The sequence below is a fragment of the Podarcis muralis genome, chromosome 4, assembly GCF_964188315.1.
Source record: "Podarcis muralis chromosome 4, rPodMur119.hap1.1, whole genome shotgun sequence".
In the NCBI taxonomy this organism is placed as follows: domain Eukaryota; kingdom Metazoa; phylum Chordata; class Lepidosauria; order Squamata; family Lacertidae; genus Podarcis; species Podarcis muralis.
In genome coordinates, this window is record NC_135658.1 from 28,638,647 (window position 1) to 28,666,642 (window position 27,996).

The following is a 27,996-nucleotide window of genomic DNA, read 5'->3' on the forward strand; positions in this document are numbered from 1 at the left end:
TTCACATGTAGGGAACAGGCTAGCTCCAGGCTGGAATGATTGCTTTGAAGATACAAAGCCTTCAAAAGTGGAGTATATAATGGAAAAACACATTCATTCTTAACAATAGCAGTATTATTAGGCAGTGCTGTAACGTGTTTCCTGTTATTGAATCTTAACGTCTTTGCCCTGAAATGCCTTAACAAATAGCTTTTAAAACAATTAAAAACATAGAAGCAACTTTCGGCTTGACAGAAGTGGTGACTATTTGTTTCACCGTGCAATCCTCCATGGAAATAAGTCCCATTGAGTTCAATGGCTCTTCCTTCCAGGTAAATTGGTATAGGATTGCTGCTTCAGCGACTTCATAGACCAATAATTTAGACGTGGTAGATCTGAACTTCCTGTACATATATGGGAATTAAACAGTGTTCGGAACTGCTAATACCGTTTTTCCGTACCTTGTTTTCCAGTTGCTCATATCATGCACAGATAAATGCTGATTAGATTGTTCATAGAGTCGCCAGATGCCACGATTCAGTATTTTTTAATTAGGTTGTGAAATCAGTATCATGCTATTTTTAAGCTGCTGTAAAGTTACAAGAAGGGATAAGTTTATCAGTTTAGCAGCATTCATTTAGATTGTAGGGCAAATGTCTATAAAGAGTGTGTTTAAATTAAGTATGTTTACAAATACTTTTCTTTATTTGTTTCCTATTTGTTATATCTGCTATTCAGGAACTTCAGGTAAGATAATGCTATTTGAACTCACATGTGCTAGTAGATGTAATGCCTTGTTTGTATCTTGTGATATATTCTGCTTTTTCAGCGTGTGTGTGTGTGTGTGTTATGTGTTTAACGGAGGTTCCACTTCTTGCTATGCTTTAGAAATGTTTTATAGTTCTAAAGAACGAGGAACTGATTCAAGTGTTAAGTCTACTATAAAATCTCAAGGTGGGGTTCACAGATCTCGCTCACAGTGAGAGCCATGAAATCAAAAAATCATTGGTGAAAGCCCATAATGTTGCATTATAAGAAAATTTATTATTTTACTTATTCAATTTATATTCTGCCTTGCCTCCCATAGAAGCCTAGGGTGAATGGGAGTCGCCTGTTCATATGCTTTTCCCATTCTTTGCAATCTTTGAACCTTGACTAGGTTCTAAGTGACATATCATTGTGGCTAGGTTTTTTAATTTTTTAAAAAACATACTGTATATATGGATATATGTACAAGTGTTTATTCCAGCTATTTGTGGGGGGGGGGGAAGAGTTCAAATTATATATAGAATCATAAAATTGCATAGCTTGATTCTTGCTGAATAAAACTGAAGTCTTTAATGGTAATGCTTAAGAGATCCTGCCAGCTTAAATTTCTGTGCCAATTCCAGACATTTAACAGGAATAGGGAAAGGCTGCAATTCCGCTTTGCACGCAGAAGGTTCCCAGGTCCAGTCCCCAAAATTTCCAGGTAGTGATGAGAGCGTCCCCCTCACTTACACACGTTTAACATGTGTACGTTCAGCTTTACACACACGGCAAATGTAAAAAATAATAATAAGTAGAAAGGGGGTGAGCGTCCAGGGCAAATAACTTTGGCAATCCCACCTAACGGGTTTTGACCATATGTGATTTTGGTGTTAGGTGCAATCTCTGGAACGCAACCCCCCAGATAAGTTGTGGGCTTCCTGCATTCCATTACTCCACTGTTAAAATGCTCAAATAAGTAAAAGGTTTACATTTGAGCAAATGCAATAATGACAACTGTCAGTTTTTTATGGTAAAATCCAGATTTTTCCTTTCCAAACATGCCTGAGGAATTGGAGTTTGTGGCGAAAGTCATAGTTAGATCGTCTTACCAGCCCCTATCTTTACTGAAACATTAAAATTTGGGTTTCTACATTTGTTTCAGTGCTACCTGCCAATATCTTAAATGTTGCTTTATTAGTAAGTATATGACTGGCAAAAATGTCCCACGAATACTCAGGCTTCATTTCCAGAATCAGACATGTCTCAGTGGCTGCGGCTGCAATCCTAAGCATGCTTATTAAAGAGTAAGTTCCACTGAACATAGGGGAACTGACTTCTGAGTAAACAAGTATAGGATTGTGCTGTAAAACCTAAACTAGGAATAAAACAGAGCATGTCTTTTTTTTTTTTAAAGTCAAAAATAAAATGGTTTTAAATTTTTTTTAAAAAAATTGTACCTATGAAATTAATGTCTAATCTGTAAAGCAAAAGCGGGATTAAAACCGTAAGCTCTGCTGATTTGACACCTTGCATTGTGCATGCTAAATTGAAAGTGTTAGCTCTGCCTTCACTCTGCACTTGAGTATTGTGTTCATGTGTGTCGTATAGAAAACCTGGAATATTTTGCCTGAGGTTTGCTATTGTGCTCTTTTCATAAACACATAATGCATAAAACAGCAATCGATGAAAACAATTTTGCTGCTGTTCCAACAGTTTGCGATAATTTCAGTGGACAGAAATGCTGTCCAGCGGATGGTGCCGTTTACTTTTAAATGGGGGTGTAGCTGCCCCATGGTACTCAAAGTGCACCTCCCCATTGAAGATCAAAAGTTGACATGCAGGCGACTTTTTGGGTGGTGAAGAAGGGATCTGTTGACCACAATGTTGTCAGCTCCCTTTAGGAATTGCTGTAGCTTCACCTTTCTGGATTATTCATCTTTCTGGATTATTATAATTCATATATTGTTAATTTATATGAAAAATAATTTTGCAGCTGAAAGTCTAACTTTCTTTAAATCCTTACTGACCTTATGAAATGTTGCTAAATAAAGCTGGGGGGGTGGAGAATTGTTGTGGCAGAGAAAACAAACCAATGCTGTGATTGCAGGGTGAAAGCATGGACAATTTCAACTGGGGAGTACGCAGGCGTTCTCTTGATAGTCTGGACAAGTGTGATATGCAGCTTCTGGAAGAAAGCCAGCTTTCAGGAAGTACACCCAGCCTAAACAAAATAAACCATGAAGATTCGGATGAGTCATCGGAGGAGGAAGACCTAACAACAAGTCAAATTCTAGAACAGTCGCAACTAGTAAGTAGTTAAATTATAGGTTGCTGGAAAATATATATATTACATTATATATATTATATATATTTCATACATTATATATATATAATGTATGAAAAGAAATCCATGATTCTTACACTTAAACTGATTGCTAGCAACACAGAAAGGGTTAGACCCTACATAGGTAAGTACGTTCTTCTTAATTTTCTTTTCATAGTTGGCAAACATAAAAAGATTCAGGCAGCAATTCAGGAGTAAGCTCCGTTGGATCCAGTTGAGCCTACTTCTCAGTAGACATATATAGGATTGCACTGTTAGAGGCAAGTTCTGCATACAGAAAATATCAAATAGGATAAGTGGGTCTTTATTCCATTTGTTACTATATGTCACATTCAATTAAATGGCCCCCTTGAACTCTCCCCCCCCCCCCATTTGATAATGTAACTTCTGTTTTCTGTAAAACATCGAAAAGGAAGGAAAGCAATAACCTGGAATAGGCTTTTTAAAACAGATTTTAGTATACACAGAAAGCTTAATGGAATTAATATAATCACAAGCTTAAACTGTATAGTGATTACTAGTGGAGAATATTACATTATTTTCAGTATTATTATTTAGAGGCTCTTCATAGAAAAATGGTGTCATTTGCTGGACAACAATCCACACCAATTTGCTTTGCGCACACTCCACTGAAAATGAGCAATGCAAAGGTTTGTGAAGCTCCCGTTTCATTTCAGTGTCGCTTCCTCAGGAGGAATTCCACCCTGCCTTTAGCCTTAGCCTTGTTCCTTCTTTTAACAGATCATGACACTTTCCCCTTCTGAGGACACAAACCACATTGACTCTCTTTCCACACCATGTGAAGCATCTTCAACAGCTCCACCTCCTTTCAGTTCAAGAACGTCCAGTTTTAATGCTTCTTTGCCTGAAATGAATAATCTCCAGGTGTCTGAAGGCTCAAAGGTGAATGAATTTTATCTAAGCAATTTTATTAAATAGAGGGGGAGCGGTGGTTCGGGATATGGTGTTTGTCGGTTCAAATATCCAATTCTATTGCTTTACATTAGATTGTACACTTTGATTCGGCATGTCCAGCTATAATTAGTGTCGATTAAAATGTACGAGTTTCTCAGCCTTCAGAATTGCCAGCATCACCCTTCCACCAACTTTATACAGCAGTACCAAAAAAATAAAAATAAAAAATAGTCCTGTGGGTGGAAGCATGAATTCCATTCTCCCCCCTCCCTGCAAAAAATGTGGGCGCTGTGTTGTGCAGCTGCCTGCCTTGGGCTCCATTCTTGCCTGTTTGGTCTACTTTCAGAATGCTGATTACAGTAATGCACTGAGTTTGGTAAATAAAAGATTGTAAATGCTGCTCTGTGTAGCTGCCTGAAACGAAGCATGCCGGGGACACAGTTATCAAAGGTTGGTAAAAGTTTAATAGAAATACCATGTATTTGTTTCTGTAGCTTACTTTTTTGGGAAATGCTTCTACTTGAGAAATATTGACAGAGCTGGTAAGTCATGAGGCAGGCAGAACCCTACCGCGTTAAATAAGTGCTTTGTATGGGACATTTTGACCACTGCGGCAGTGAAGTGTCAGCACTATTGCTTTATTCTGCAGGCATGTTATGATGCCGCAGGGTTAGGGGGGGGGAAAGCAGAAACAAAAAATGGGTGGCGCTATGGGAGAAAGCACTCGTCGCTGCACATGAAGTGTAACCTATCAGTAATGGCAGTAGAAATCGTCTCAGAGAAGTAGGTAGTTCGGTTTTGCCACATTCCGCTAAGTTTCATTTTCACTGTATGCAAAAAGCATTTCACTCTTTAAGTTTTGTGTTGCATCGGGGTTGTTCAGGCAGGATCCAACGGCCATGTGGTGAGTTCCATATGTATAGTGGAGTTTCTGGAATCTGAAACTCAAAAGAAACTTGGGGTGTCCTGCAGTACATCTCAGCAGGCTGTGGTTGGGGAGCAGAACCCAATGAACCTCTGCGGAAACTGGTCACATCCATGCCATGCATTTGAAGCACATGGTCATCGTCCCCTGAGAATCCTGGGCACTACACAGAGCTGCAGTTCCGAGCACTGTTAACAAACTACAGTTCCCATGATTCTTTGGGGGAAGCCATGTGCTTTAAATGGGACCCTGCATCTAGGAAGTGCTGGACTCTGTAGTGGTCTCTAGTACAAAGGGGGAGTGCAGGGAACCCACAGTCCTCACACTCCATCAACATACTCACCCAAGGAACCAGGAAACCACATGACTTCCACCCTGGCCCAGGTCCCTATCCTGTTGTCTCTCCCTCTCTCACACGCACACACATCCCCATGAGCAAAGGCAGCAATGGACCAGGCTAGAAGTCCAGATCTAGTGGCAAAGCACCCGACTTACCTTAGTCTCCCTTCCTGTAGTTTTACTCAGGACTTGGGGAAACATGTGCCCTGGTTTGGGACCCAATTGATAACTATCTAGCTGCCACTATACAACCCTTGCTAGGGCCAGGCTTAGGGTTCTCCTTAGAGAGCCAATTCCTGGGCCCAGTAATGTTGCTGATAACAATCAGGAAGTGGCCATAAAGAGGAATTGATAAATGGTCCTGCTGACCCAAAACTTCCTGTAGATATTAATGAACATCAAAAATTCAGATATCTACCTTAGATTTTCAGTTCATTCCTCGGGAGTTACTATGCTACCAGATGCAAATAAAGGCTAGTGTTCTTGAGAATGTAAACAGAGTGTGTGTCCTCCTGAAGGTCCATCCAACTGCTATGCAGATTGACCCTAAACCACACCCACAGGGATCAATAATTCTGTAGTCTTAGAGACCACAAAAAGAGCCACCCATAATAAACCTACATTGGTCTCTAAATTAGAGTATTCATAGCTTAATCTTCTGATCCATTTATTCACTTCTCTGGGTGGGTAGGATATTTTTACCTGGGATCTGTTCTCAAACTCTTCCTGAATACTATATGAGGAGGAAATATAATCTGAACAGGGTCTCTGGAGTAGCAAAGAACTAAGTAACAAAACCCTCATCTTGTGCACAAGGTGTATAAAACAAGCAAATGGAACTTCTCTTAAGCTTTCAGCAGAAAGTGATGAGATATATTTTACTGCATGTACCTGTTGTAATACATTTGGTATTTCCTGTACTTTTTGTTTTGGTAGGTTCTGATAATGGTAGTTCTTTGTTGTTTATGGTGTGTTTTACTGCAGATAGCTTGTTTACAATATTATAGTTTTTAAATTATTGTTACCCGTTATTGGATCATGAAAGTGATGAAGGGCAGGATAACAATAAATGGTAACCAGTTCAATCCCCCCCAGACTGAAGGTGCCCAAGAAGAGGAAGATACCTCTGTACAGGAAGATGATCTCTCCGGCTCTACAAATGAACTCCCTGCAGCTTTTGAATACAGCGACAGCTTTAGCCTAGATATGACAGAGACTGAAGAAAAAGGTGACCGGTTGATGGATCAATATGCACTTACCAGGTATGTATGTATTTTTTTATTTTAACTTTTTATATCCTGCTTTTTAAAAAAAATGAAATGAAGTGGTGAAATAAAAATAATAATAAATTCCATAAAACACAGTGAGGCAGTTCAGTTGACTAAAATCAGTTTCTTAACAATAAAACCGAGAGATGCAAGATAAAGCAATTATTGTTAAATATATGGAGTCAGTGCTTTAACCTATAAAGGTATGCCTACTATGTGACATTGAACAGGAAATTCTCAGCACAGAATACATGTAGTTACATGGCAGTCCTGAATTTGAGGATAGGGTCAAATCAGGTCATCAGATCCTTTACACTCTGTCCTCATTAAGAGGGCGTAGGCATGGGCACAAAATGGCATGTAGCCTCACTTAACTGTTCTTTTTACTTATTTACTTTTGAGTTTCTTATTTGGAACTACAACAACAGTAGCGTAGCCTCGCTATCGGCTCTTAACCTAGAATTTGTGGCTTTGTTTCAGTTTTGGAGAAGGCGACAGGAATGTCTCGCCTCCTCCGTCTCCCTTCTTTTCTGCTATCCTGGCTGCATTTCAACCAGCTGCATGTGATGATGCAGAGGAAGCTTGGCGTAGCCATATGAACCAGCTCATGTGTGACGCGGATGGCTCCTGTGCAGTATATACATTTCATGTGTTCTCCTCCCTGTTTAAGGTAAAGAAAAAGTGTTCCAGAATCCCACATGACTGACATTTTGCTGAAACCCACAATATGTTTCTTAGACTTTGCAGGTGTTGATCAATCCAGACCCTGATTATTTTCCACAGCCCATTAACATTTATTGGGGGGCAGGAGGTTTTAATTTTCCAGATTTTGCTGTGTGCCATCAAGCAAAAGTATAATGAGTGTTATTTATTATTGCAGTGGGTTTGATGGTAGTTAGACATTGGTCCAAAGAGGCACACTTGTTAAGGTCAAAGAGGGAAGGTGGCCCATTATGCTGGGTTGCTGGTACTTTGTTTTGGATTAAGGAAGATTAAAATCGCCCTCCCTGAGTTATCTCTTCCCCTCTTAACCCTCAATATGTGCCCTTCTTTCTTTACTGAGCCACCAAGGTACTTGTCCCAAGGAATCTATGCCTGGATGTTTCTGGTGTAGGGTTGTAGATATAAGTGCAACTTTGCCATTGCACCCACAGATTCCAGTGTAGGTTTTTTTAAATTGCTTTGTTAAGTAGGAGAGGCATTAGAAAGGTTTAGTGATAAGGCAATTACTTTTTCCTTTTAGCTCTTCTGCTGTGTGATGTAAGCTGCTTTCTGGGTGGTACTGGCACGCCATGATGCTACTGCTTTAATACCCATGTTCCCACAACAGTTTTCAAGATAAGAGTGAGGATGTTATCAAATGTTTCCAGTTTCTCAGACACTCTAAATAAAACCATAGTATGTTTTGGTTCCTAGATAGCTTGAGCAGTCCTTAAAAGTAACTCTGCAGTTTACAGCAGAAAACTGTTTAGAAACCATTTAGAAAGCTATTTACAGAAATCTCTCTATCAGCTAGGGAAGCAGGAAGAGAGTCTTGGTGTGCAATAGTTTCCAGATGCAGTTCAGTATGTTGGCACACTCTCAAGCGGCCCAGGCACCCTTGCCAAGCAGTTCTGGCCAGAGGGGAAAACAAACACAAAGAAGTCTCTCTCATGATTTCCCCTCCTGTAAACTTGGCATCAGAACACTCATTACATTGTTTGATAGACCACTTGACATTGAGTATTAACAAAACAATGCCCAGAATGGGCAGAGAAGTCTCATTTTGGTTGTTACTAGTGACAAAACAGAATGAGCCAATGCTGTACACAGGTTCGGTCTAACAAGAAGGGAGTGAAGGGGGATTACAAAACAAGAAAGCAGGACAGAGAGCTACAGATTTTGTGTGTGTGTGTGTGTGTGTGTGTGTGTGTGTGTGTGTGTGTTTCCCCCTCTGCAGTATACATGAAGAATGAATGCAGTAGTTGTGTATACCAAATTAAAATGTACATTAAGTTCTATCATTAAGTTCAGTAGCAAATGTGTTATGCATACTTTTGCTTTATAGAATATTCAGAAAAGATTCTGCTTTCTAACTTGCGATGCTGCCAGCTACCTTGGTGACAATTTGCGAGGAATAGGCTCGAAGTTTGTGAGCTCATCACAGATGCTGACATCATGTTCAGAATGTCCTACCCTTTTTGTAGATGCTGAAACAGTGAGTATTTTTTGCAAGACTAACCACATTGAAGTGCCATTCATAAAACTATCAGAGTAGTGAAGACTCGGAAGCGGATTGTATCTTTTCTTGATAGACCTGTCTGGAAACAAGTATTGAGACATAATAGGAGACATTAGGTATTTGTTACATTCTAACCAACTGCTGCAGCTCTTCTTCATCACGCTGGGTGGTTATAGATTAGGAGAGTCTGTAAATAGACAGTGCTAATAACTGAGTTATGAGTGCGGAATTCTTTCATTAACCAAAATTAAACCAAAGCAGGTTTCTATACCTCATAATTTTGAAGACAGGCTTGAAAGCATTTGGGCAACATTTGGTAAAATGTCGAAAGCTGGTGTTTGGTAACTGTTTATGAAAGGGTTGCCATTGCTGTAAATAGCTATTTATGCCTCTCCATGATCAGCAGAAGCACAATTCTTCAAAATAAGCAAATACATTAAAATATATTTAATTTGAATAATTTGTACACTAAATTATGCTTTCCTTGCCTCCATTGTTGGTTTATCCAAGCAATTATGCCTTTTTATGATAGCATAATATGATCTCTAATGTATAATAATACAGTAGCTTCAACAATCATCTCCCACAAGTTCAGTCATGAAGGTGTACAACCCAGGCCTTGCAAATGTCTAGCAACTCTCCAGGGACTGTCATGTGGGATCTTCCCCATTGATTTTGGTATATAGCAAAACTGTTATACTGATCTCACTGAATGAAGTAATGTTGACTATAGGATCGTTATTTTAATGTTTCTAGCTTCTCTCTTGTGGACTTCTTGAGAAATTAAAGTTCAGTGTCTTAGAACTACAAGAATATTTGGACACATATAACAACAGGAAAGAGGCAACACTTTCGGTAAGCATCATTTTTGGGTGTAATGGCTTTATCTATTTCTGTATTCCTTAATGCAAAAAGTTACTAATTCATTTCAAATCTGCAAGAGGCTCATTCAGTGACTTTACCTTTAGAGAAAAATACTGGATTATTTACAGTACTACATCTCTATATCTTCTATTTCTGTTTTTAGACTATATATCTGATTGGACAAAACTCAAAATAAATCTGGCCTGCAATTCTAAACACATTTATTAGGGAACAGGCATCGTTGAACTTTCATCTGAGTAAATGTGCTTGAATCTGAAATGGTCATTAGATACATTTTAATCTGTTTTCATTCAAGACTTCAGTATTGGCCTTATCTGTGAAGGGGATACAGTATCTGTGTGTATGTAAATCTGCCGCCATTGTGGGACTGGAACAGCACCTGGTGGTAGGGCTGGACGATGGAGATGAGTTCACACCAGAAAAATGCAGGCTTCAAGCCAACAAGCTAATATAAGCATAGGCACCTTCTTCCCAAGGGAAGAGGGGTGGAAGGACACACATAGAGAAGCAGAGTGACTTAGTTCTAGAAACATACTGTTTTAACACCCTACCTACATCCAGTGAGCGCCATGACATCTCCTTAACACAGACAGACAACAGAGAAAGGAGGAACTCTTTTTAACTTTAATAAAGAAAGAAGACAGAGGACTGTGAATAGGGCTAACAAGCACACAAAAAGTCAGATGCAGACAAGGGGAAACAAGTCTGTAAGAAGGAGAAAGCTTCTGAGAATCAACCACATCTGCGAAGGTAAAATAAAAACTGAGGGCTCATGGGAGAACCCCAAGCCTGAACTTGTTGTCTGAGCAGCGATTTTTCCCTTCAACCACCAGGTGGAGCGCCAATCCACAATGATGGCAGATTACATGCACCCAAGATATTTCTCAATATGGGACAAGTATTCCAGGAAATGTTTATTGTATTCATTATAAAAGGTGTAGCACTGTATCTAAATGTACCCTAATACACAACCAAAACTATTTTCATATTCACTGGCCATCGGGTTATTATTTATTACATTTATATCCCACCTTTAAAGGACGCGGGTGGCGCTCTGGTCTAAACCACAGAGCCTAGGGCTTGCTGATCAGAAGGTCGGTGGTTCGAATCCCCGCAACGGGGTGAGCTCCCGTTGCTTAATCCCAGCTCCTGCCAACCTAGCAGTTTGAAAGTACGTCAAAGTGCAAGTAGATAAATAGGTACCACTCCGGTGGGAAGGTAAACGGCGTTTCCGTGCACTGCTCTGGTTCGCCAGAGGTCATGCTGGCCACGTGACCTGGAATCTGTCTGCGGACAAACGCCGGCTCCCTCGGCCTGTAAAGCGAGGTGAGTGCCGCAACCCCAGAGTCATCCGTGACTGGACTTAACGGTCAGGGGTCCCTTTACCTTATCCCACCTTTATCTTCCAAGGACCTCAAGGATCTCCTCCTCCCTGTTTCATCCTCACAACAACCCTGTGAGGTAGGTTCGGCTAAGGGATGGTAACTGGCCCAAGGTCACCCAAGTGAGCTTCGTGGCTGAGTGGGGATTTGAACCCTGATCTCCCAGGTCCTAGTCCAGCACTCAAACCATTACACCACACTGGCTTCAAATAACTTTATACGTCTGTTTTTCTTTCCAAATTACAGTGGCTGGCAAACTGCAAGGCAACATTCGCTGGGGGCTCAAGAGATGGTGTTATCACCTGTCAGCCAGGAGACTCGGAGGAGAAGGTAATCAAGGATTTGATCTGTTATGTTGTTTCTGCAGTAAGTTACAATTCCATATTACATCTTGACCACGGTAAAAGCTTTTGTACCGTCTATGTTTGTTTCAGACCATAGGCGCAATCTAATATATTGCAGCCATAGAACATAATATAAGTAGGTACTATATATATTCCTGTCCTACTCCAGCATATCCAACGGAGCATTCTTGAGATGTTTGTGCTGCATAGGTCTTGTGAGGCTCTGGATAAAGGTACTACTCCCTTACTCCTTCATGCTCATACCCCCCAACCATAATCCAAAGGTTCTTATCTTTCATGGGGAAACTCAACACCATCATCCCTAGTTCATTTCCAGTTTCACCACCAAGTTTCCAGGGAAGCACAAAAAAAGAGAGAGAGCATGTGAAGGATTGCCTAAGAACTCTCTAAATTTTTCTTTTACCAATTCTGGATGGCCAGGAATTAATATGGAAGCAAATTGGCACATATGTACTAACCAGCTAGCCATGTGCTTTTCCTCTAATACTCCTTCCATCTTAAGAGCTGTTGTGCTAGCCTGCAACTTTAAGGAAATATCCAAATATAAAGGAGTGGTGGCAGGAGTTAGGCCTCACCTCTGGGACCCATCACCCACCCCCCATGGAGAATTTCTAATCCTAATGCTTCCAGGGTCCTTAACATCAGCTCTCTTCCACAGCAAACTTATCCGCATGTCATCTGAACCCAATATCATGGTGAAGTATCCTTAACTATGATCCACAGCCAAGAACAAAGCACAACTCCATGTTCAGATGACATGCTTAGCTTAAACCTTAGCTTGGCTGCCATGCCTTATGCTGAGCTAAAAAGGATGTAAACTGCTCTGTGGGAACCAACACATTCACGTGGTACCAGTAATCCTTAGTCTAGTGTACTGTACTATTCAAACCAGGCCAGGTTTTCATTTCTGGGGGCAAGGCAGGTGATGGGGTCCTGTCAGTCTGGGAGCCTCTTCTTCTTAAGCTCTCGGTATGTGGAGAAACGCTTTTCACTTGCCCAGCTAAAGTTTGTTTTACTGTATCACATATTCTATGATTAAACTGATACTGAAAACAACCCTGGCACAAAGTAAGCCCTGGTGTTCATGTAGCAGTTCTGGACAGATTGTGTGAATCTAGTACAGACAAGTGTGGTGGCTGGCAAGATGTTTCCAGTCAAGTGATTTATTTTTAATTGACCTTTGTAAAGTGAAGCTATTATTTTAGGCTACTAGAGAACACTTTGTATCATTCAAATTTTTCTATTCAGCCCAAGGAAAGCAATTCATTTCTGTACATCTTTGTACAGTGATTTGCCATCCATGCTTGGTCAAACGTTTTCCAGATCACCATGGCTTATTTTAAGACAGGAAGGAAACTGGAGCACCTGAAGACACCATGTTGCCTTTCTTTCTTTTTTAATGGCATTTACTGTGCGTGGGGGCAAAGCCAAACAGCTCCACCACCACCCCCCGAAATAGCCTGGGGCTGCATCCCACAGTAGTGCCTTTGAAAGGATAGAAGCAGGCAGAAATATAAACAACTATAGCACCATGTGTGGCCAACAATAATTAAGAAAAGTGACAGGGTCTGGATACCTCCTTGTATGCCCTGCGGAGGACCTTAAGGTCCATAAATAACAACAATTTGGAGGTCCCAAGCCTCAAGGAGGTTAGATTGGTTTCAACTAGGGCCAGGGCCTTTTCAGCACTGGCCCCGGCTTGGTGGAACGCTCTGTCACAAGAGACTAGGGCCCTGCGGGACTTGGCATCTTTCCGCAGGGCCTGCAAGACGGAGCTGTTCTGCCTGGCCTTCGGCTTAGATTCACTCTGACCCCTTATATGCGATTGGGTATATAAATTTTCTCTTGGCTTTTTTGCTGGCCCATGTAGGACCAGCATGGATAGCTGGCTCGGGTGAATATCTGATGTTTCCTCCCTTTATAGTCTTGATTTACGGGCTACTACTAAAATGAAGCTGCATTTTAAGCTGTATTTTAAGCCATATTTAAATTAACTGTTTGTTGTTGTTGTTGTTGTGTTTTTCTATTACATTTTATTGTAATTTGGTGTTAGCCGCCCTGAACCCGACCCTGGCCGGGGAGGGCAGCTGTAAATAATTTTTTTATATTATTTTATTTTATTTTATTAAAAAGTGCAAGAGGAAATGTCTCTCTGAAAGATGACCATTGTCTCCCCGCTTCCTACTCCATAATGATTTGAGTTGGTTGTTGGTTTTGGCAATGTTGTACCTCATAACTTCTTAATTTTACTGTTCTTGGTTTCTTTGCACTTCTAAAAAATCTTTTTCATTTTACTCATTTATCTTGCTTTCTTGTGTCACCTGTTGTTCTTTCTTTGTACGCTGGTTCTGCTCCCCTTTGGGTTTGGTGATATGCAGGGACAAGGGAAAGTTAGTATGAGAAGTTTTAAAGGTCATTGTCCCAAACCTTAGGATTTTCATTCTGCATTTTCATTCTGTACTGTGCTTCCAAACGCTTATTCAGCAATATTGATAGCTAGGTTCACTTTTGAATAAGTGAAAATTATTGAGGTGACTATGTTGAGTCTACAAAGGAGGATAATAATGAATTAAAACTGATATTTCTGTATTACAACAATGCTTAGGGGAAATCAGCTGATTACAGCATTATCTTGATTTAGCTAAATGCTAAGTCTTCTTTGCATTGGGGACGCGGGTGGCGCAGTGGGTAAAACTTCAGCGCCTAGGACTTGCTGATCGCATGGTCGGCAGTTCGAATCCCCGCGGCGGGGTGAGCTCCCATCGTTCGGTCCCAGCGCCTGCCAACCTAGCAGTTTGAAAGCACCCCCGGGTGCAAGTAGATAAATAGGGACCGCTTACCAGCGGGAAGGTAAACGGCGTTCCGTGTGCTGCGCTGGCTCACCAGATGCAGCTTGTCACGCTGGCCACGTGACCCGGAAGTGTCTGCGGACAGCGCTGGCTCCCGGCCTATAGAGTGAGATGAGCGCACAACCCTAGAGTCTGGCAAGACTGGCCCGTACGGGCAGGGGTACCTTTACCTTTACCTTAAGTCTTCTTTAAATGCTTTGAGGACTTTTTTTTATAAATAGCAGCAGCCCCAATCCAAAGTTCCTCCCATTTCATGAACCTGTGGGTATTTACCTGCCAAACAGATGGTTGGTTTAGCTGCCTTGATCATCAGATACTGTGTTTGTGGGACCTGAATTCATACACCTCCATACAAGATATTGGTTCTGTTTAAGGTGATCTTGCAAGCATTTGTTTGATAGTGCACCAACACATTTTCACTCACATGGAGCAATCTTTGGCAGTAATGGAAAGAAATTCAAGAAGGAAATTCATGTGTGGAAGCTTCCTTACACAGGTCACTCTTGCTAGACGAGAGTGTACATGGCTGCCTATCAGCATTTATACAAACCTATCTGTCTAAAAACATTTTATACCATCCTTCATTAAAAATTCCAGGGTGGCTTACAATATATAAATACCAGCACAATAACAGCTCATTGCAGTTCAATGAATACAGAAGGTGCTACATTATTTTCATGCCAGATTTTTCCAGTATATGTTCTTTAAAATAAAATTATATAAACTACAATCTTGTATCCAGTTTTGTGAGAGTAAGCCCCATTGAGCTCAATGGAACATACTCCTGAGTAGGCATGTATAGAATTGCACTGTTAGCGATCTATTACTTTCTCCTGGAATGGCTTAAGCCTTTTACATTCTTTGCCATTGAACATGGCTGGTTGAAACAAATCAGTATTCCTGTGGAGACATTCAACCCACCCCATATTCCTGGCTTAAAACTGAACATTTCCCTACTTTTTCCTATGCCAAATGGCAATAGATTTACATTCTTATGGTAATCTGAAGGGAAACTAAATTCAGTAGTTAATAATTGTATTATTCAGATAATATACTATATTCAGATAGTATCCCAGGGTATGAAAAATGTTGAGATGTATGCCCAAAATGCAAACATGCTTTGGCAAACAGCTGCCAGTGCAATTCTACAGTTGTTAATAGCTTGTCTCATCTCTTTGTTTGACTTCATATTTACTAGCATGGTGCTGGACTGTATCAGCTGCATGGCATTTGACACTATGAACCTCCATGTGCAACTGCTAGCGCAACCAACTTCCTGTGCAAATAACCTCACACACTTTTATAATCAGCCGCCACAAAATAATTAAGACTGCAGTTATTTTGTGTTCATGCCCGTTTCAATGGAACTCTGCATCTTAAAAGTGTGCATTCTTACTCCATGGGGGCAGCTTGTAACTCTAAATCCTGGTCAGCAACGAGATTGGATACAGAGCCAGTCTATCGCTGAACTATAATGGATGCCTCAGGTGCAAAGAATTCTATAGGTGAATTTTAAGAGCACTGAACTGTTTCATTTCTAAGGTGTAATAACTTATTTTTAGAGTAATCCAGACTGGCTTTCAGAAAAAGTTATGCTCAAACTTAGATAATTACAGTGACTGCATTAGAACTGTGATTATTCAAAATTTTGTTTAAACAGCTGTTGCCGTGCATGTTGTGCAGTTGATACATTCTGAATCACTTAGCAAGTAAAGAGAAGTGCTAATACTGCTGGCAGACTAGGAAAGAAGCCTGTGCTTTTCCAGTTGCATGCATTACACTGACACTATACTTTCTTTCCTTTCCTTTTTCCTGTGCCATGCTTGCTGTGTAGCAAATGGAATCTCTTGCAGTAAGTTAAAAGTTTTCATATTCTTTGTCCATTAAAATATGGACTAATGCACTCTCCTATTTCCCTGTTTTAACTCTTAGCATGTTTCCCCCTTTTTCTTTTTGTTCTTATTAATTCCGTTTATTATTACAAGAAATGTTTGTACTATGTTTTATCTCAGTTTCCTGGGCAGTTCGAATATAGTTTACCGTATTTATAAATTCTCGCTTTTTCACATGCAATTTGAAATTGTTATATAAATTATATTTGGACAATAATCAAAGCCCTCGCTTAACGTGTGAAGGAAGAGAACAGAAGTAATGGCTCTACTAAAACAAGTAATTTCTGTACTGCCTTTCTCCAAAATGAGAGTTTTTCATTCTAGGCTAAACTGAGAATTTCATTATGTAATACAGAATAAAGGAATCTAATCAATTTTAGAGTATGATACCCCTGGAATATGATAAATCCATCCACCCCACATGTACAACTGAGGGAATCCCTTTTCTCATCTCAGGGATTCCTCAGTTTAGTGGAGCCAATTTCTCTCCTCCTTCCTTGTCCCTCATCAGCCTTTAGCTGCGAGCTCATACACTGCAGTGAACGAGCATTACCTGGTGTTAAAGGACTATACATGACTCCTATATGAAGCTCCAACTCGCCTTTTCCTTCCTAAGGCCAGATGCGCATGCACCAGTTACAAATTTGATACATGGATATGAGATCCAAATATGAGGATTTCTACTGCTTTCAAGTGACCACACAGAATGGATTGTGTTCACCTCCCCTTTCTCTCTGCATAACAAGGCACTGTCATGGCACAGAACTATTGTGGTTCAACACTATGGTCATAAGCACCCATTCACGGAAGTCGTATATTTTTAAGGTTTTCAATTTAGCCAACCATTGTGTGTCTAAACTAAGTTACAAATGCAGTTTGAAAGAAATTGCAATTTCACTTTTGAAGAAGTGGGAAACTCCTGCATCAACCCAATAAAACACATTTATTTTTATTTCCTTGACTAATACAACAAACTTTAATGAGCCAAGTCCATAACATTTCTTTTATGAAAAAATGTAGATTGTCTAAATGCAGGCAGGCATTCTAATTAAGCAACTACCAGCTAAGACCTCAAAAGCGCAGTGTTTATATAATGGTATTTAAACAAAAGTTGTGTTTGGATGTTACAGTAGACGATTATTGATTGCAATGGCAGCAGGCCACAGTGAGCTTCAGGCTTCCAGTATGGCTATGAGGAGATAAAAACCTCTTACTTTCAGTTTTGATTAACCTGTTTAGTATTACATCTGCATTGTAAACTTTATAACCATAGAAGCCAGCTTTATAATGCATGGTTTAAAGTTGGCTTAAAATTGGCTTGTTTCAAATGAATCATACTTAAGATAACTGCAGTCTATCATCTTCAAGTGTAACAGTAAGTTATATTTAATTTAAAAAACAACCCAGAACCAAAAGCCATGCCAGAGGGAGACCAAGAACATGAACTGAAACTTCACTGTTTGCTCCCATAACAAGAAACCATGGTTTATTGTACAATTGAATACAGTTATTGTGATCATTTAGAACAAGCACTTGGTGCCACCATCAGATTAAAACGGTGATGCACATTATAATGAGGTAAAAAATGCCACTGAAGTTCACTTTGGTGATGTAGAGATGGCACATGCTTCCCATATTCTCCATATATTCCCTATTTACAGCAGTATTTGGTCTTATTTCAGCCTTGTTTTGTAATCCCTGATTCGCAGTTTATTGCTTATGGAAAAATAATGTCCAACCTGTTGCTTCTTAATAACTTACCCCTTTTACAATTTTATTTCTTTAGCAATTGGAACTGTGCCAGAGATTATATAAGCTGCACTTCCAGTTATTGTTGCTTTTTCAGTCGTACTGTAAACTCATCGGACAAGTGCACGAAGTTAGTACAATGCCAGAGGTATGTTGCTACTATCAAGCCTTTTGCTGAAATAATTGCTGTGCGTTCCTGTGTGGTGTTTATTTCGTACAGCAATCTAATGTATCTTAAATGAGGGCTGCTTGTTCAAGATCATGAATGACAACTATAGAGAGGTGTAGCGCATTCTATTAGTTTAGAGAAAATGTGGATGGATTTCAAACTGGGTACTTATTTTCTTACATTTATAAGCTGCTCTTCCTGTGTGGAGTTCAAATACATGGTTCTCCCCAACTCCCTTTTATCCTCAAAATTCTGGGTAGGTAGGTTGGCATGAGAGATAGTGGATATCCGAAGATCACCACTGAGCTTCACAACTCAGATATAAAGTTCAGTAATGTTTTTATACATTCGCTCTTCTAGCAGTATTTCAGTATACATTCACAAATGGAGTTCCATATGCATCTTGCACATGTGTATTTAAATTTTATTCAAACACCCAGTTGCAAGAAATGAAGCTATCACTTTGTCCTTGAATGGTGCAGATTTTATATTTTTGATGCCCAATAGAGAAAACTTGTACATTGATGAATGTAATTCTCTTTTCCTTAACAGCTACTGAATATGTCACGAGAGCTGAGTGAGTTAAAGAAGAACCTTAAGGAAGCTAGTGCTGCCATTGCAATGGAACCTCTGATTGTAGAATGTGGTACCTCTGAACCCATGTTCACCTCTACAGAAGTAGCCATTCAGTCCATGCTGGAGTGTCTGAAAAACAATGAGCTTGGAAAAGCTCTACACCAAATAAGGGAATGCAGGTAACTTGATCAAGTGGCTGATCATGACGTCATATTTTTCCTTTCTTCCTCTCAGAAGACTACAGCTGTGTAACTTTACACACACATCTTCATTTACGCTAACAAGTTATTCAGATTCAGTCAGAAGGTATTTGTAATCATTTTAAGGCACAATTTACTAAGCACTTTTATTGTGCAAGCCTCATTTAAATGAAAGTGCATCATACATTAATTTCTGTGTGTCTTTTATGGGAGAAGTTCCTTATACTTGGTTCCCTTTTTTAAACCATTGGACAAAGCAGTGATTGTCAAGCTGTGATGGGAAGTGCATGCAGCTCCCATGAATGGTTTTTTCCTCAATCATAGTTTGGGCCAGAGATGTACCAATCCTTATAGTTGATCATTTAGTCAAACCTTTACCCAGGCCAGAACTTTTTATTTATTATTGTAAAATGTTGTTTTAGTTCATCAAATCCCCATAGTAATGTGTTACAGAAACACCTTGCTACCTCCTCTGTTTCCCATCTAGAGGTGCCTCTCTGTAGTTTGGCATGGTAGAGAAGCTTGGGCATCCACCTTCATTCCTGACGGAAATACTTATACCGATTTTTCCCCCCTACTAATATTGAATCCCATGTGTCTATATTGTTTATTATCTCATGCAGTTCCCCGCAAGGTTTATTTTTCAGTGGCATGGAATTTGTATACGAGTTGCACAAAAAATGCATATGTAGCTGCAGAGGAATTGGGAAGGGATTTAACTTGTACAAAAGAGGAAATCTAGTTCAGAGAGATCCTTAAATTAACTCTGGCTTTTTTTATACTCATTTCCTGCAGGAGTTTATGGCCCAATGACATTTTTGGAAGCAGTTCTGATGATGAGGTCCAGACCCTACTGAATATTTACTTCCGGCACCAAACACTGGGGCAGTCTGGCACTTACGCTCTAGTGGGCTCCAATCAAAGCCTGACAGAAATCTGTACTAAACTGATGGAGCTGAACATAGAGATCCGGGACATGATCCGCAGGGCTCAAAGCTACCGAGTCATCAATACTTTTCTTCCAGACTCCAGTGTTTCCGGCACAAGTCTCTGACAAAAGTCTTGTGCCCCCCTTTTCATTCAAGCTGGGATTGCTTCCATGCTGGGGTGAGGTGGTTCAATGCCTTCTCAGCCTTAGAAAGACTTGGTCAAGTTGTAGTCAGTCTTGTTACCTTTACAACATTTTCCAAGAGGAGCTGGGCAGTGTTTTCAACGTGTAGCAATACTGCAAGGACAAAGGTAGCATAGAATCCTTTGTTTTGAGCTGCACAAACAAAATGCATTTCACTGGACAACCGCAGTTCACTACTGAAGAAGTGACTTCCATACATACCAAAGACTACTACACTGAACAAGACTTCCTTTCTAGAAATTTATTTTTAGGTTGGCAAAAGTGCAATCTTTCCTTCACTTGAGGATGGTTTTGTTTTTTAATCTTGTACATTTTTTTTCCTTTTGACCAAGTTTAAAAAATGGGCAGAATGAAGCTAGCGACAGGACACTGCGAGACTGTCTTTTTGAAAGCTGAGAGCCTGTGTGTATGAAAGAGGTTGTAAAGGACTACAGTTTTAAATGTACACTGTAACTTAAATATGATTACTGTATCTTTTGGGGGAAAACCAAGCTGCTATGAAGTACATTTCCTGATGTTGCTAGGCTACTGTCTTGGAAGGTACTAGATCCTGTTGTAAAAGGTCTGTTATTAAGGCCAAAGTACCTATGAATGGACAAGGAAGATTTTTTTAAAAAAGATTTTGGCTGCTTTTTACTAGAGGGTTGCTTTTATGAATATATTTATATTACATAAGGATGGTTGGTCTGGTATACCTTGCTATTTTGTAGGAAAACATCACATTGCTGATTTTAATTCTTTTGACCTGCCCCGCATGGATATTTTAATTTAACATACATTGTTTTAACAGTTAAGAAATGGAAAGTGAATTGAGTTGTACTTAAGAATATTTTTTTTGGTAATATGTAAGTTTTTCTTGCACTTAACTGCTGTAATGTGTTAAATGGGTGCATGCAAATCTTTTTGCACATTTAAGACACTTTTATTGCAGCATAGTCTCACTTATTCACTCTGTAAATACACTTAAAGGTTTTTGTGAAGTACCTTTTGGTTGATATTTTGATCAGAATAGGATCACCTAACTAAAATATCAAGGTCATTATAATATATATACATATGCATATATACAAACATGCCTCTGTGTGTACTGATTAATATGGAATGAGAGTATGATACGGTACAAAGGCTATTGCTTTCAATTGGTTTTGAACTAACATGCAGCCTTCACAACACTCAAATAGCTGCTTTCTAAATAACCATAAGGGAGACAAATGTAATCTCTCATTTGACCAGAAGCAGCTTTGAAAAATAGGCTGTTTATTCTGAAGTTTGCTTCAAATGCATAGCCCTAGCTGAATGAAAAATGGTGTATGTTTCTCTGCTCTTAAGGGGGTTAGCCCTTCAAACAAAATTGGAGTAAGGTACTCACATTTAAATTGTAAAGGGAAAGTGGAGATTGCAAGAATGAGTTCATACACTATTTTATGCAAACTTACAGAAGAAGTACACTTAATCATTATGACTAAGCAAAGATGCTGGAAGTGTACCCTTTGAGGTGAAAATGTAATTCTTGCTCCTCAAGCAGCTCTGGAAAATAAGTGCCCACACTGTCCTAGTTTTAACTCTACCTGGAAAGTGATCCAGCTATAGTTCTGAGTGCATGAGAAAGTAAAGCAGGGTTTTACACATTTCCCCATTAAGTGCTTGCAACTTACCGTATTTTTCGCCCTATAGGACACACCGACCCATAGGACGCACCTAGTTTTTTGGGGGGGAAATAAAGGGGGGAAAACCCCCAGCTGCGGGAACTCCTGCAGGCTCCCCAGGCTTATGGATAGCTTCCCGAAGCGCAGGGCGCTCTGCTTCAGTGCGCCCCGCGCTCCGGGCAAGCAGGCTGCTACCCGCAGCCTAGGAAGCCCTGCGGGAACTTTCGCAGGGCTCCCTAGGCTGCAGATAGCTTCCTGAAGCCTGGAGAGAGAGTGGGGTCGGTGCGCACCGACCCCTCTCGCTCTCCAAGCTTCAGCGAAAGCCTGCATTCGCCCCATAGGACGCACACACATTTCCCCTTCATTTTTGGAGGGGGAAAAGTGTGTCCTATAGGGCGAGAAATACGGTAGATTTTATATGCTCTATGTTGCTGCTCCAATACTGTTGAAACGAAGGGTAGTTTTATGCTTAGCAACCAATAGCATACCTCCATAATCCTTAAGTATGGAGAATATTTCTGCCTTTTGCTGGATTTCACTGGTTCTTAGTGGTATCCTGTCCTGCCATCTGTGACAAGCCTGTTCTCAACTTTGTGCCTGTCTGTTGCAGTCCTCTTAAATAGCAAGGAAGACGTGCTTTCTTACATGGCATGACTTGAATGCTGTCTCTACAAAGACACCCTTGCCACCATTCTGTTTGGAAGAATGCTCTGTAAATAAGAAAATGCTTGTGAATGTCAGAAAACCAAGCTATTTGAGACACTAGAACTAAAGCTGATTACCTTCTCAAACTGGCCTAATCTCCCCTACTGATAGGTATCTTGTCTTACACCTTGCTCACTGTCCTAGACCAAATTTATACAGAGAATGTGTGTGTGTATCTATCTCAGATTGTACAGCTATCTATACTAATGTCAAGCTATGCTGCTTCTAATAGTGCCACTACAGACCAACCCATATTTCCTTTTTAACAGTTGCTACCAGTGCTATTTACTTATTCTTGGCACTCTGAGCACACCGGATGCAAGACAACTGCATTTATTATCATATTAGTTTACAAAGTTGGTTTCTTTGTAAAATGAAACAAGGCAGGGGAAATTCATCTTCATAAGTTACTTCAGGAAAGAAACTCAACTGTTTTCATATAACATACAAGAACAGAGACACTCCAAGTCATGATCAATGTATGACTTTTAAATCTAACACTTATGCTGAGGTATCTGTTCAGTTAGAGAAAAAAGAAAAGAAAAAGCAGGCCATCTGCCCAGATCAGAATTACTCTGTTTATTCCATTTAATAAATATTTTCCACTGCAGAGATTGTACCAGAGGACAATATATGAAATAGTTTATAGTCTTCAGTGGTTAAGAATATTTTTATTAGTTTTAGAAAGGTATGCAAAGAGACAGCTCACCTTGTTATTAGTAATTTGTCATTACAGTATTCACAAGTGTAAATGAAACAGCATCAAATGGGATAACCTGGCCCCTTGTAGAAATTTTAGGTTTGCTACATAGAAATTCCTCAATTTCCCATCCTTCAATATAGCTCTCATGTACTATAGCTAGTCTTCCATATCCGCGACTATTACAATTGAAGTGGAATTCAAATTCATTACAAGTTACCCCAATAAACAACAAATATTTACTAGCCTTACAAAAATCTTTACTCCAGTATCCAATGCCGGGTCAGAAACCTAAGGTCAAATCCATGTTATGAAACAAGTAACAAAGTGCATGGTGCCATGTGCAAGAACAGCACAAATTAGATAATGTATTTGAAGCTGTAAGTATTGTCACAAGAGAGTCTTTTGCCTTTGCAGCGGCCACACAGCTCTTGACGGTGAGGCCTCTTGAGGTCAATGTGCCTTTTCTTCTGGGGGCAGGAGCAACGAGTCTTTGCACAGATCTTTGGATAACATATTTAAATTAGTGAACAGATCAAACTTCTCCTCCCAAAGTTGGCTTCCTGCTACCGATGTATTTTACAGTATACTAGTTCCATAATTCTATTGTTATTTCTCTAATTCAACACTGTGTCCACTGTGCCACCTTGGCTCAGGGCTCCTGCCATAGTTGCATGTTCTACTTCAGCGGTTCTTAACCTGTGGGTCCCCAGATGTTGTTGGACTACAACTCCCATCATCCCTGAGCTCTGGCCTTGCTAGCTAGGGGTGATGGGAGTTGTTGTAGTACAACAACATTTGGGGACCCACAGGTTGAGAAAGGTTGTTCTACTTGTTTTGAAAGCAGCTCAAAAGTGGCCTGTTCCTATGAATGAGAAACCTGCAGCTCCAGGGCCTAATTTCAAGGAGGGTGGGGCGAGATAAGTTCACCACCCCACATTAAAAAATGTGTGGAAAGCCATTGTCTTTAGTGTAGAGGGTAGCTGTGACCAATGCAAACATGTAGCTCCCAGAGGATTACTTCCCAAGAGAACTTTGCCTGTTGACAGAAAAGTTTGCCTTCTCCTGCTATACAGTTTTCTATTCGCCTAATAAAGGGCCATAGGTTTTATGCTGGCCAAAATATTCCTGCATTGCAGGGGGTTGGGCTAGATGATCCTCGTGGCCCTTTCCAACTCGTATGACTGATACCAAGCCTCCTAGAAATTACCCCCACAGCTAGTCTTGGTGCTAACAGTAAAGGAAGCTAAATGTGACTTCTCCATATATATTTTTCTATTCCCTGAACACTGCCGTTTAAAGTAGACAAGTATTTCTCACTGTTTAGCACATCTTAGGAAACGTGTTACTTACACGGCACTGAATTGCTTCCACTTTATAAGGATTAAAGCTCTTCTGACATTTGCGACAAAGCTGTTTAAAGTAAACCTATGCAAAGGAAGGTGATTGCCATTAGAAGAGAGCCTTCTCAGATCAAACGTCTAGATTTGTCAATTCTTTTAAAAGTTAACACATCCAGAGCAAAATTAGGTTTACAGGCAGTTAGGTTTCATTGATTCACAACACTATATTAAAATTTTAGGATTATCTTGCATCCTTGACGGGCTTTGTCAGGACACGGGGGTGGCATTCTATTTAAGCCAATATAAAATTTTCTTCCAAACATAGTTGCTTCAGGGAGATTCACAGGTAGGGAGGACAGGGTTAACCCCCTCCCTGATTGTAGCCCCCCAAATTCTCCTCCGGCCATTGCAATTAGGCTTGAAAAAAGTATGGGCTCCAATGGAAGGCTTCTTTCAGGCCTAATTTCAACAGGACGGACAGAAGTCTCAGGTCATTAGGAAGACCTTTGCAGCTGCATGTTAACCCACAGGTTCTATGTTAACAAAAACATCTCTCACTCAGGCATCATAAGTGAGCTATCTTTTAGCTAACAGTAACAGCTTCCATTCAGTGTCTCCAAATATTCCACTGAAAAGGTTCCAGTACTAGCATTTTGTCAGGCATTAATGAACAAGAAACCTGATTAACAGAGACTGGTAATAGTTCAAGAGAGTTGTGGGTAGTATGACAATAGCATCAGTCTTTCCTTCCTATCTTCTGATCAAGAAGATGAAAGTTGTGGTATCATAAATAAAATCTAGCATGAGCATTCTGCTAGTCTACAAAAGCTTATGCTACAATAAATCAGTCAGCTGCAGCAGGAACAAGCTTTTGGCACCTTAAAGACAAACACAGCTATTTCTGGAAAATGTTCAAAAACCCTTTGCAGGTTTGTGAAGCACTTCAATTCATAAATGATTCTCCACTTTCTGGTAAGGTACAGCAACCCTTTTGTTTGTACCCCAAAGCAAACCCTCTAGAAGCAAATTTTGTCTTTTCATCTAAATACCTTATTGGTTCCAGAAATGCACCATACGTAAGCACTTTCCCATCTGGTCTTGCAGTCGTTGCAATGGAAATAGCCATACTTCTGTTCTAGGAACTGTAATAGAAAATAGCTGATTAGCAGCATAATAAATTAATGTGTACCACATTTAGAAATCTTTATAGTATTAAGCCAACTCCTACTATTTGCAGGCTTATTGTTTAAGGCAGGCAATGGAAAATGCAAGATATGTTATTGTTAATGCTTACTCTACATCTAGTCAAATTGAAGCAGTTTTAAGACAAAATGTATCCAACAGCAGTCTTTGTCAATAAACTACAGGAATTATATGGATTGTGGCCATCATGAATGTGGCTTTGAAAACTAGCAGTGGGAGCGCACGAGATATGAAGTGATACTGTAAACACACCTTTTTGTGTCATTTAGCTCATACTTCATGGACATATGCAAGAAGGGTATTACAAAGATTTCTGCAGAGTAATTTTTATTCAAACGCCAAAAAACTTAATCCTCATGCAAGAACAAGATTAAAGATACCCACTTCACTTTGTCACCTTATACCACCCCCGCAATGCTGACAGATTAGTCTAGCAGAAATCTTATGGCATAGCCCAAAAATTATAGTTTTAAGTCCACTGCACACAGGTTGCAATCTTATGTACATTTACTCAGAAGCCATGTCTTTTTGAGTGTAGTGGTCTTCCACTGCAAAAATAAAAATCATGCAGGATGTGGCTGTGAAAAACCTCCTTTCTCACAGCCTTAAATGTTCCTCACATGAATGCAAAATCATTCATTTTCCATATTGGGTTACATGCCAAATTAACCTCAAAGGTTACAGTAATAAGAGTTGTCACTAGGTTCTCAACCACCCTCATTCCCCTTTTGCTTACTACAACAGTTATAAAACCATTATGTGGCCCTCCAGATGTTGACTGCAACTCCCATTAATCTTTGCCATGATGGGAGCTTCAAGCCCAGCATCCCAAGGGCCACAGGTCCCTCACACACAAAGGAGTCACACTTAACAAGACAGTGACTTTTCACAGACCATACCTAAATGTACTTAGTTTCTCCAAGTTAAGTGGAGCTTGCTTCCCTATAGGCATGCTTAGAAGTTGGGAAGAACTACTATAAACAAGTCTGGCTTTCTCAACTCGATTTAAACTTGCCCAGGCTTGTATTGAAGTGTTGGCATCCCTCACCAAAAACGCTTAAGCTTCTAAAAAGTTAAGTGCATGGCAGATTAGCAATCCAAAGGGTGCAGACTCAGCCCTCAATATCTGCAGTTAAGAAGGAGAACAGTCCTGAATAGGCGCAGTGTTTCCCAGCCTTGGGTCTCCAACTGTTTTAAAACTACAATTCCCATCATCCCTGACCACTGGTTTTGCTAGCTAGGGAAGATGGAAGTTGTAGTTTTAAAACAGCTAGAGACCCAAGGTTTGGAAACACTAGTGTATACTTAGCAACTTCATAAGCCAGGAAAGGTTTCCCATAACTCAACATTCAGTGAGTCTTGGTCCTGCTTTCAGCTAAGGATGCTAAAAAGGAAATGGGGGAGCTCCCTATTTTGGTTATTTAAACCCACTTGTTTACTGAAACCCCTTAGAACTGCCCGTCGTCCATCTGCTAAACACGAAATACAACCCCGAGGTGGATCCCACAGTGGACTGGGAGGAACAGTAGCTGGAGAGGGGCCTGACTTGAAACGTCTCGAGTAGAAGGAGGCGCCTCAGTGAGAATTTCAGGAGTCCGAGGAGGCGGCCTTCGCGCCTTTTTTCGCGCCTCCACAGCGCCCCTAGCGAATGAACTGAGGAGACCGAGAGGCCCACTCACCTGGAAAGCAGCTCTCTTGCCCTCAGTGGCAGTGGAGGCCGCGGCGGCGTCAGCGGCGCCTTTCTGGGCCGCGTCGCCTTCCCCGTCCCGCAGCTGCTGGGCGGGTTCTTCTCCTTCCCCGCTGCCTGGAAGCTTCCCCTTCGCCTCAGCCTGGGCGCCCTTCTCCGGCTCCAGGGGCTCCTTCCCCTCGGGCTCTTCGGCTTGCTGCTGGGATGGCGGCCCTCCTTCTCGCCCCGTGGGCGGCTCCTTCTCCGCCGCCGCCTCCTCGGCGCAAGGGGAGAGTTGGCGGCCCTGCTGCGGCGGAGGCTCCCGCCCGGGGAGGCTCTGGAGCTGGCGGGACCCGAGCGAGCACTGCACGGCGGCGTCCACCCGCGGGTTGACCTGGGTGCCCACCTCCTTGGTGCTGGCTTTGCGGAGCCTCGGGGCGAGGCCGGGGCTGACTTGAGAGAGCAGCGCCTTCAGCTGGGCCCGCTTGTAGCTGTCTAAATAATCCGGCGAGGCCGGCGGCGGCGGCAAGGGGGGCAGCGGGGCCGAGGAAGGGGCAGACAGGGGGCCCCGGTAAGGGCTCGGGATGCTGCTCCTGCTGCTCTTGCTCTGCTTCCAGCCAGGCTGCTTTTGCTTAGATGGCGGCCTGGGGGCCACGTTGTGGCTGTGGCTGAAGGCGTTCCCATAACTTTGGTAGATGCTATAGGACGGGTAGACAAAGCGCTCCATAGCCTAGAGGGACAGGTAACTTTGCTCGCCTTATCCTCGTGGCTTTTATCCCTCGAGGGGAAGGGC

The 27,996-nt window shown here is 41.0% G+C and overlaps 2 protein-coding genes across 16 annotated transcripts in view; one reads left to right on the top strand and one right to left on the bottom strand.

Moving 5' to 3' along the window:
* The window catches only part of FRY (FRY microtubule binding protein), a 191,827-nt gene extending 170,816 nt beyond the window's left edge, over positions 1-21,011 (top strand). For 6 of the 9 annotated variants that reach the window (XM_077927129.1, XM_077927130.1, XM_077927125.1 and 3 more), the window contains 10 exons: positions 2,837-3,037; positions 3,815-3,976; positions 6,348-6,514; positions 7,001-7,190; positions 8,568-8,717; positions 9,498-9,596; positions 11,255-11,374; positions 17,901-18,011; positions 18,585-18,787; positions 19,604-21,011. In XM_077927129.1, the coding sequence (XP_077783255.1) occupies positions 2,837-3,037; positions 3,815-3,976; positions 6,348-6,514; positions 7,001-7,190; positions 8,568-8,717; positions 9,498-9,596; positions 11,255-11,374; positions 17,901-18,011; positions 18,585-18,787; positions 19,604-19,862 (1,662 nt within the window). In that variant the 3' untranslated portion in view covers positions 19,863-21,011. Of the gene's footprint in view, positions 1-2,836; positions 3,038-3,814; positions 3,977-6,347; positions 6,515-7,000; positions 7,191-8,567; positions 8,718-9,497; positions 9,597-11,254; positions 11,375-16,056; positions 16,075-17,900; positions 18,012-18,584; positions 18,788-19,603 lie in introns of all 9 variants that reach the window. The other 3 variants (XM_028726458.2, XM_028726461.2, XM_077927126.1) reach the window with 2 other exon arrangements.
* Positions 511-27,988, bottom strand: ZAR1L (zygote arrest 1 like). Of its 7 annotated transcripts, XR_013392543.1 has the most exons (6): positions 27,217-27,984; positions 25,384-25,476; positions 24,345-24,419; positions 8,742-8,820; positions 2,757-6,468; positions 511-568 (listed from the first exon to the last, which is right to left on the bottom strand). XR_013392543.1 is itself a non-coding variant. In XM_028726467.2 (5 exons), the coding sequence occupies exons 1-4, from the start codon at positions 27,928-27,930 to the stop codon at positions 8,758-8,760; spliced, it is 945 nt and encodes a 314-aa protein (XP_028582300.2). In that variant the 5' UTR covers positions 27,931-27,984; the 3' UTR covers positions 511-6,468; positions 8,742-8,757. The 7 variants fall into 7 exon arrangements, 6 of the variants coding, with proteins under 6 accessions (XP_028582300.2, XP_028582302.2, XP_077783257.1 ...); XM_028726467.2 differs by having other exon boundaries at positions 511-6,468; XM_028726469.2 differs by lacking the exon at positions 24,345-24,419 and having other exon boundaries at positions 511-6,468; positions 27,217-27,988.
* Positions 27,989-27,996: the final 8 nt, after the last annotated feature.

Coding starts and splice junctions, on each gene's coding strand:
- ZAR1L (XM_028726465.2), bottom strand. CDS start 27,930: ATGGAGCGCTTTGTCTACCCGTCCTATAGCATCTACCAAAGTTATGGG. Junction 25,477..27,216: donor GCAAGAGAGCTGCTTTCCAG/GTGAGTGGGCCT, acceptor TTTCTATTACAG/TTCCTAGAACAGAAGTATGG. Junction 24,420..25,383: donor GCATTTCTGGAACCAATAAG/GTATTTAGATGA, acceptor TCCTTTGCATAG/GTTTACTTTAAACAGCTTTG.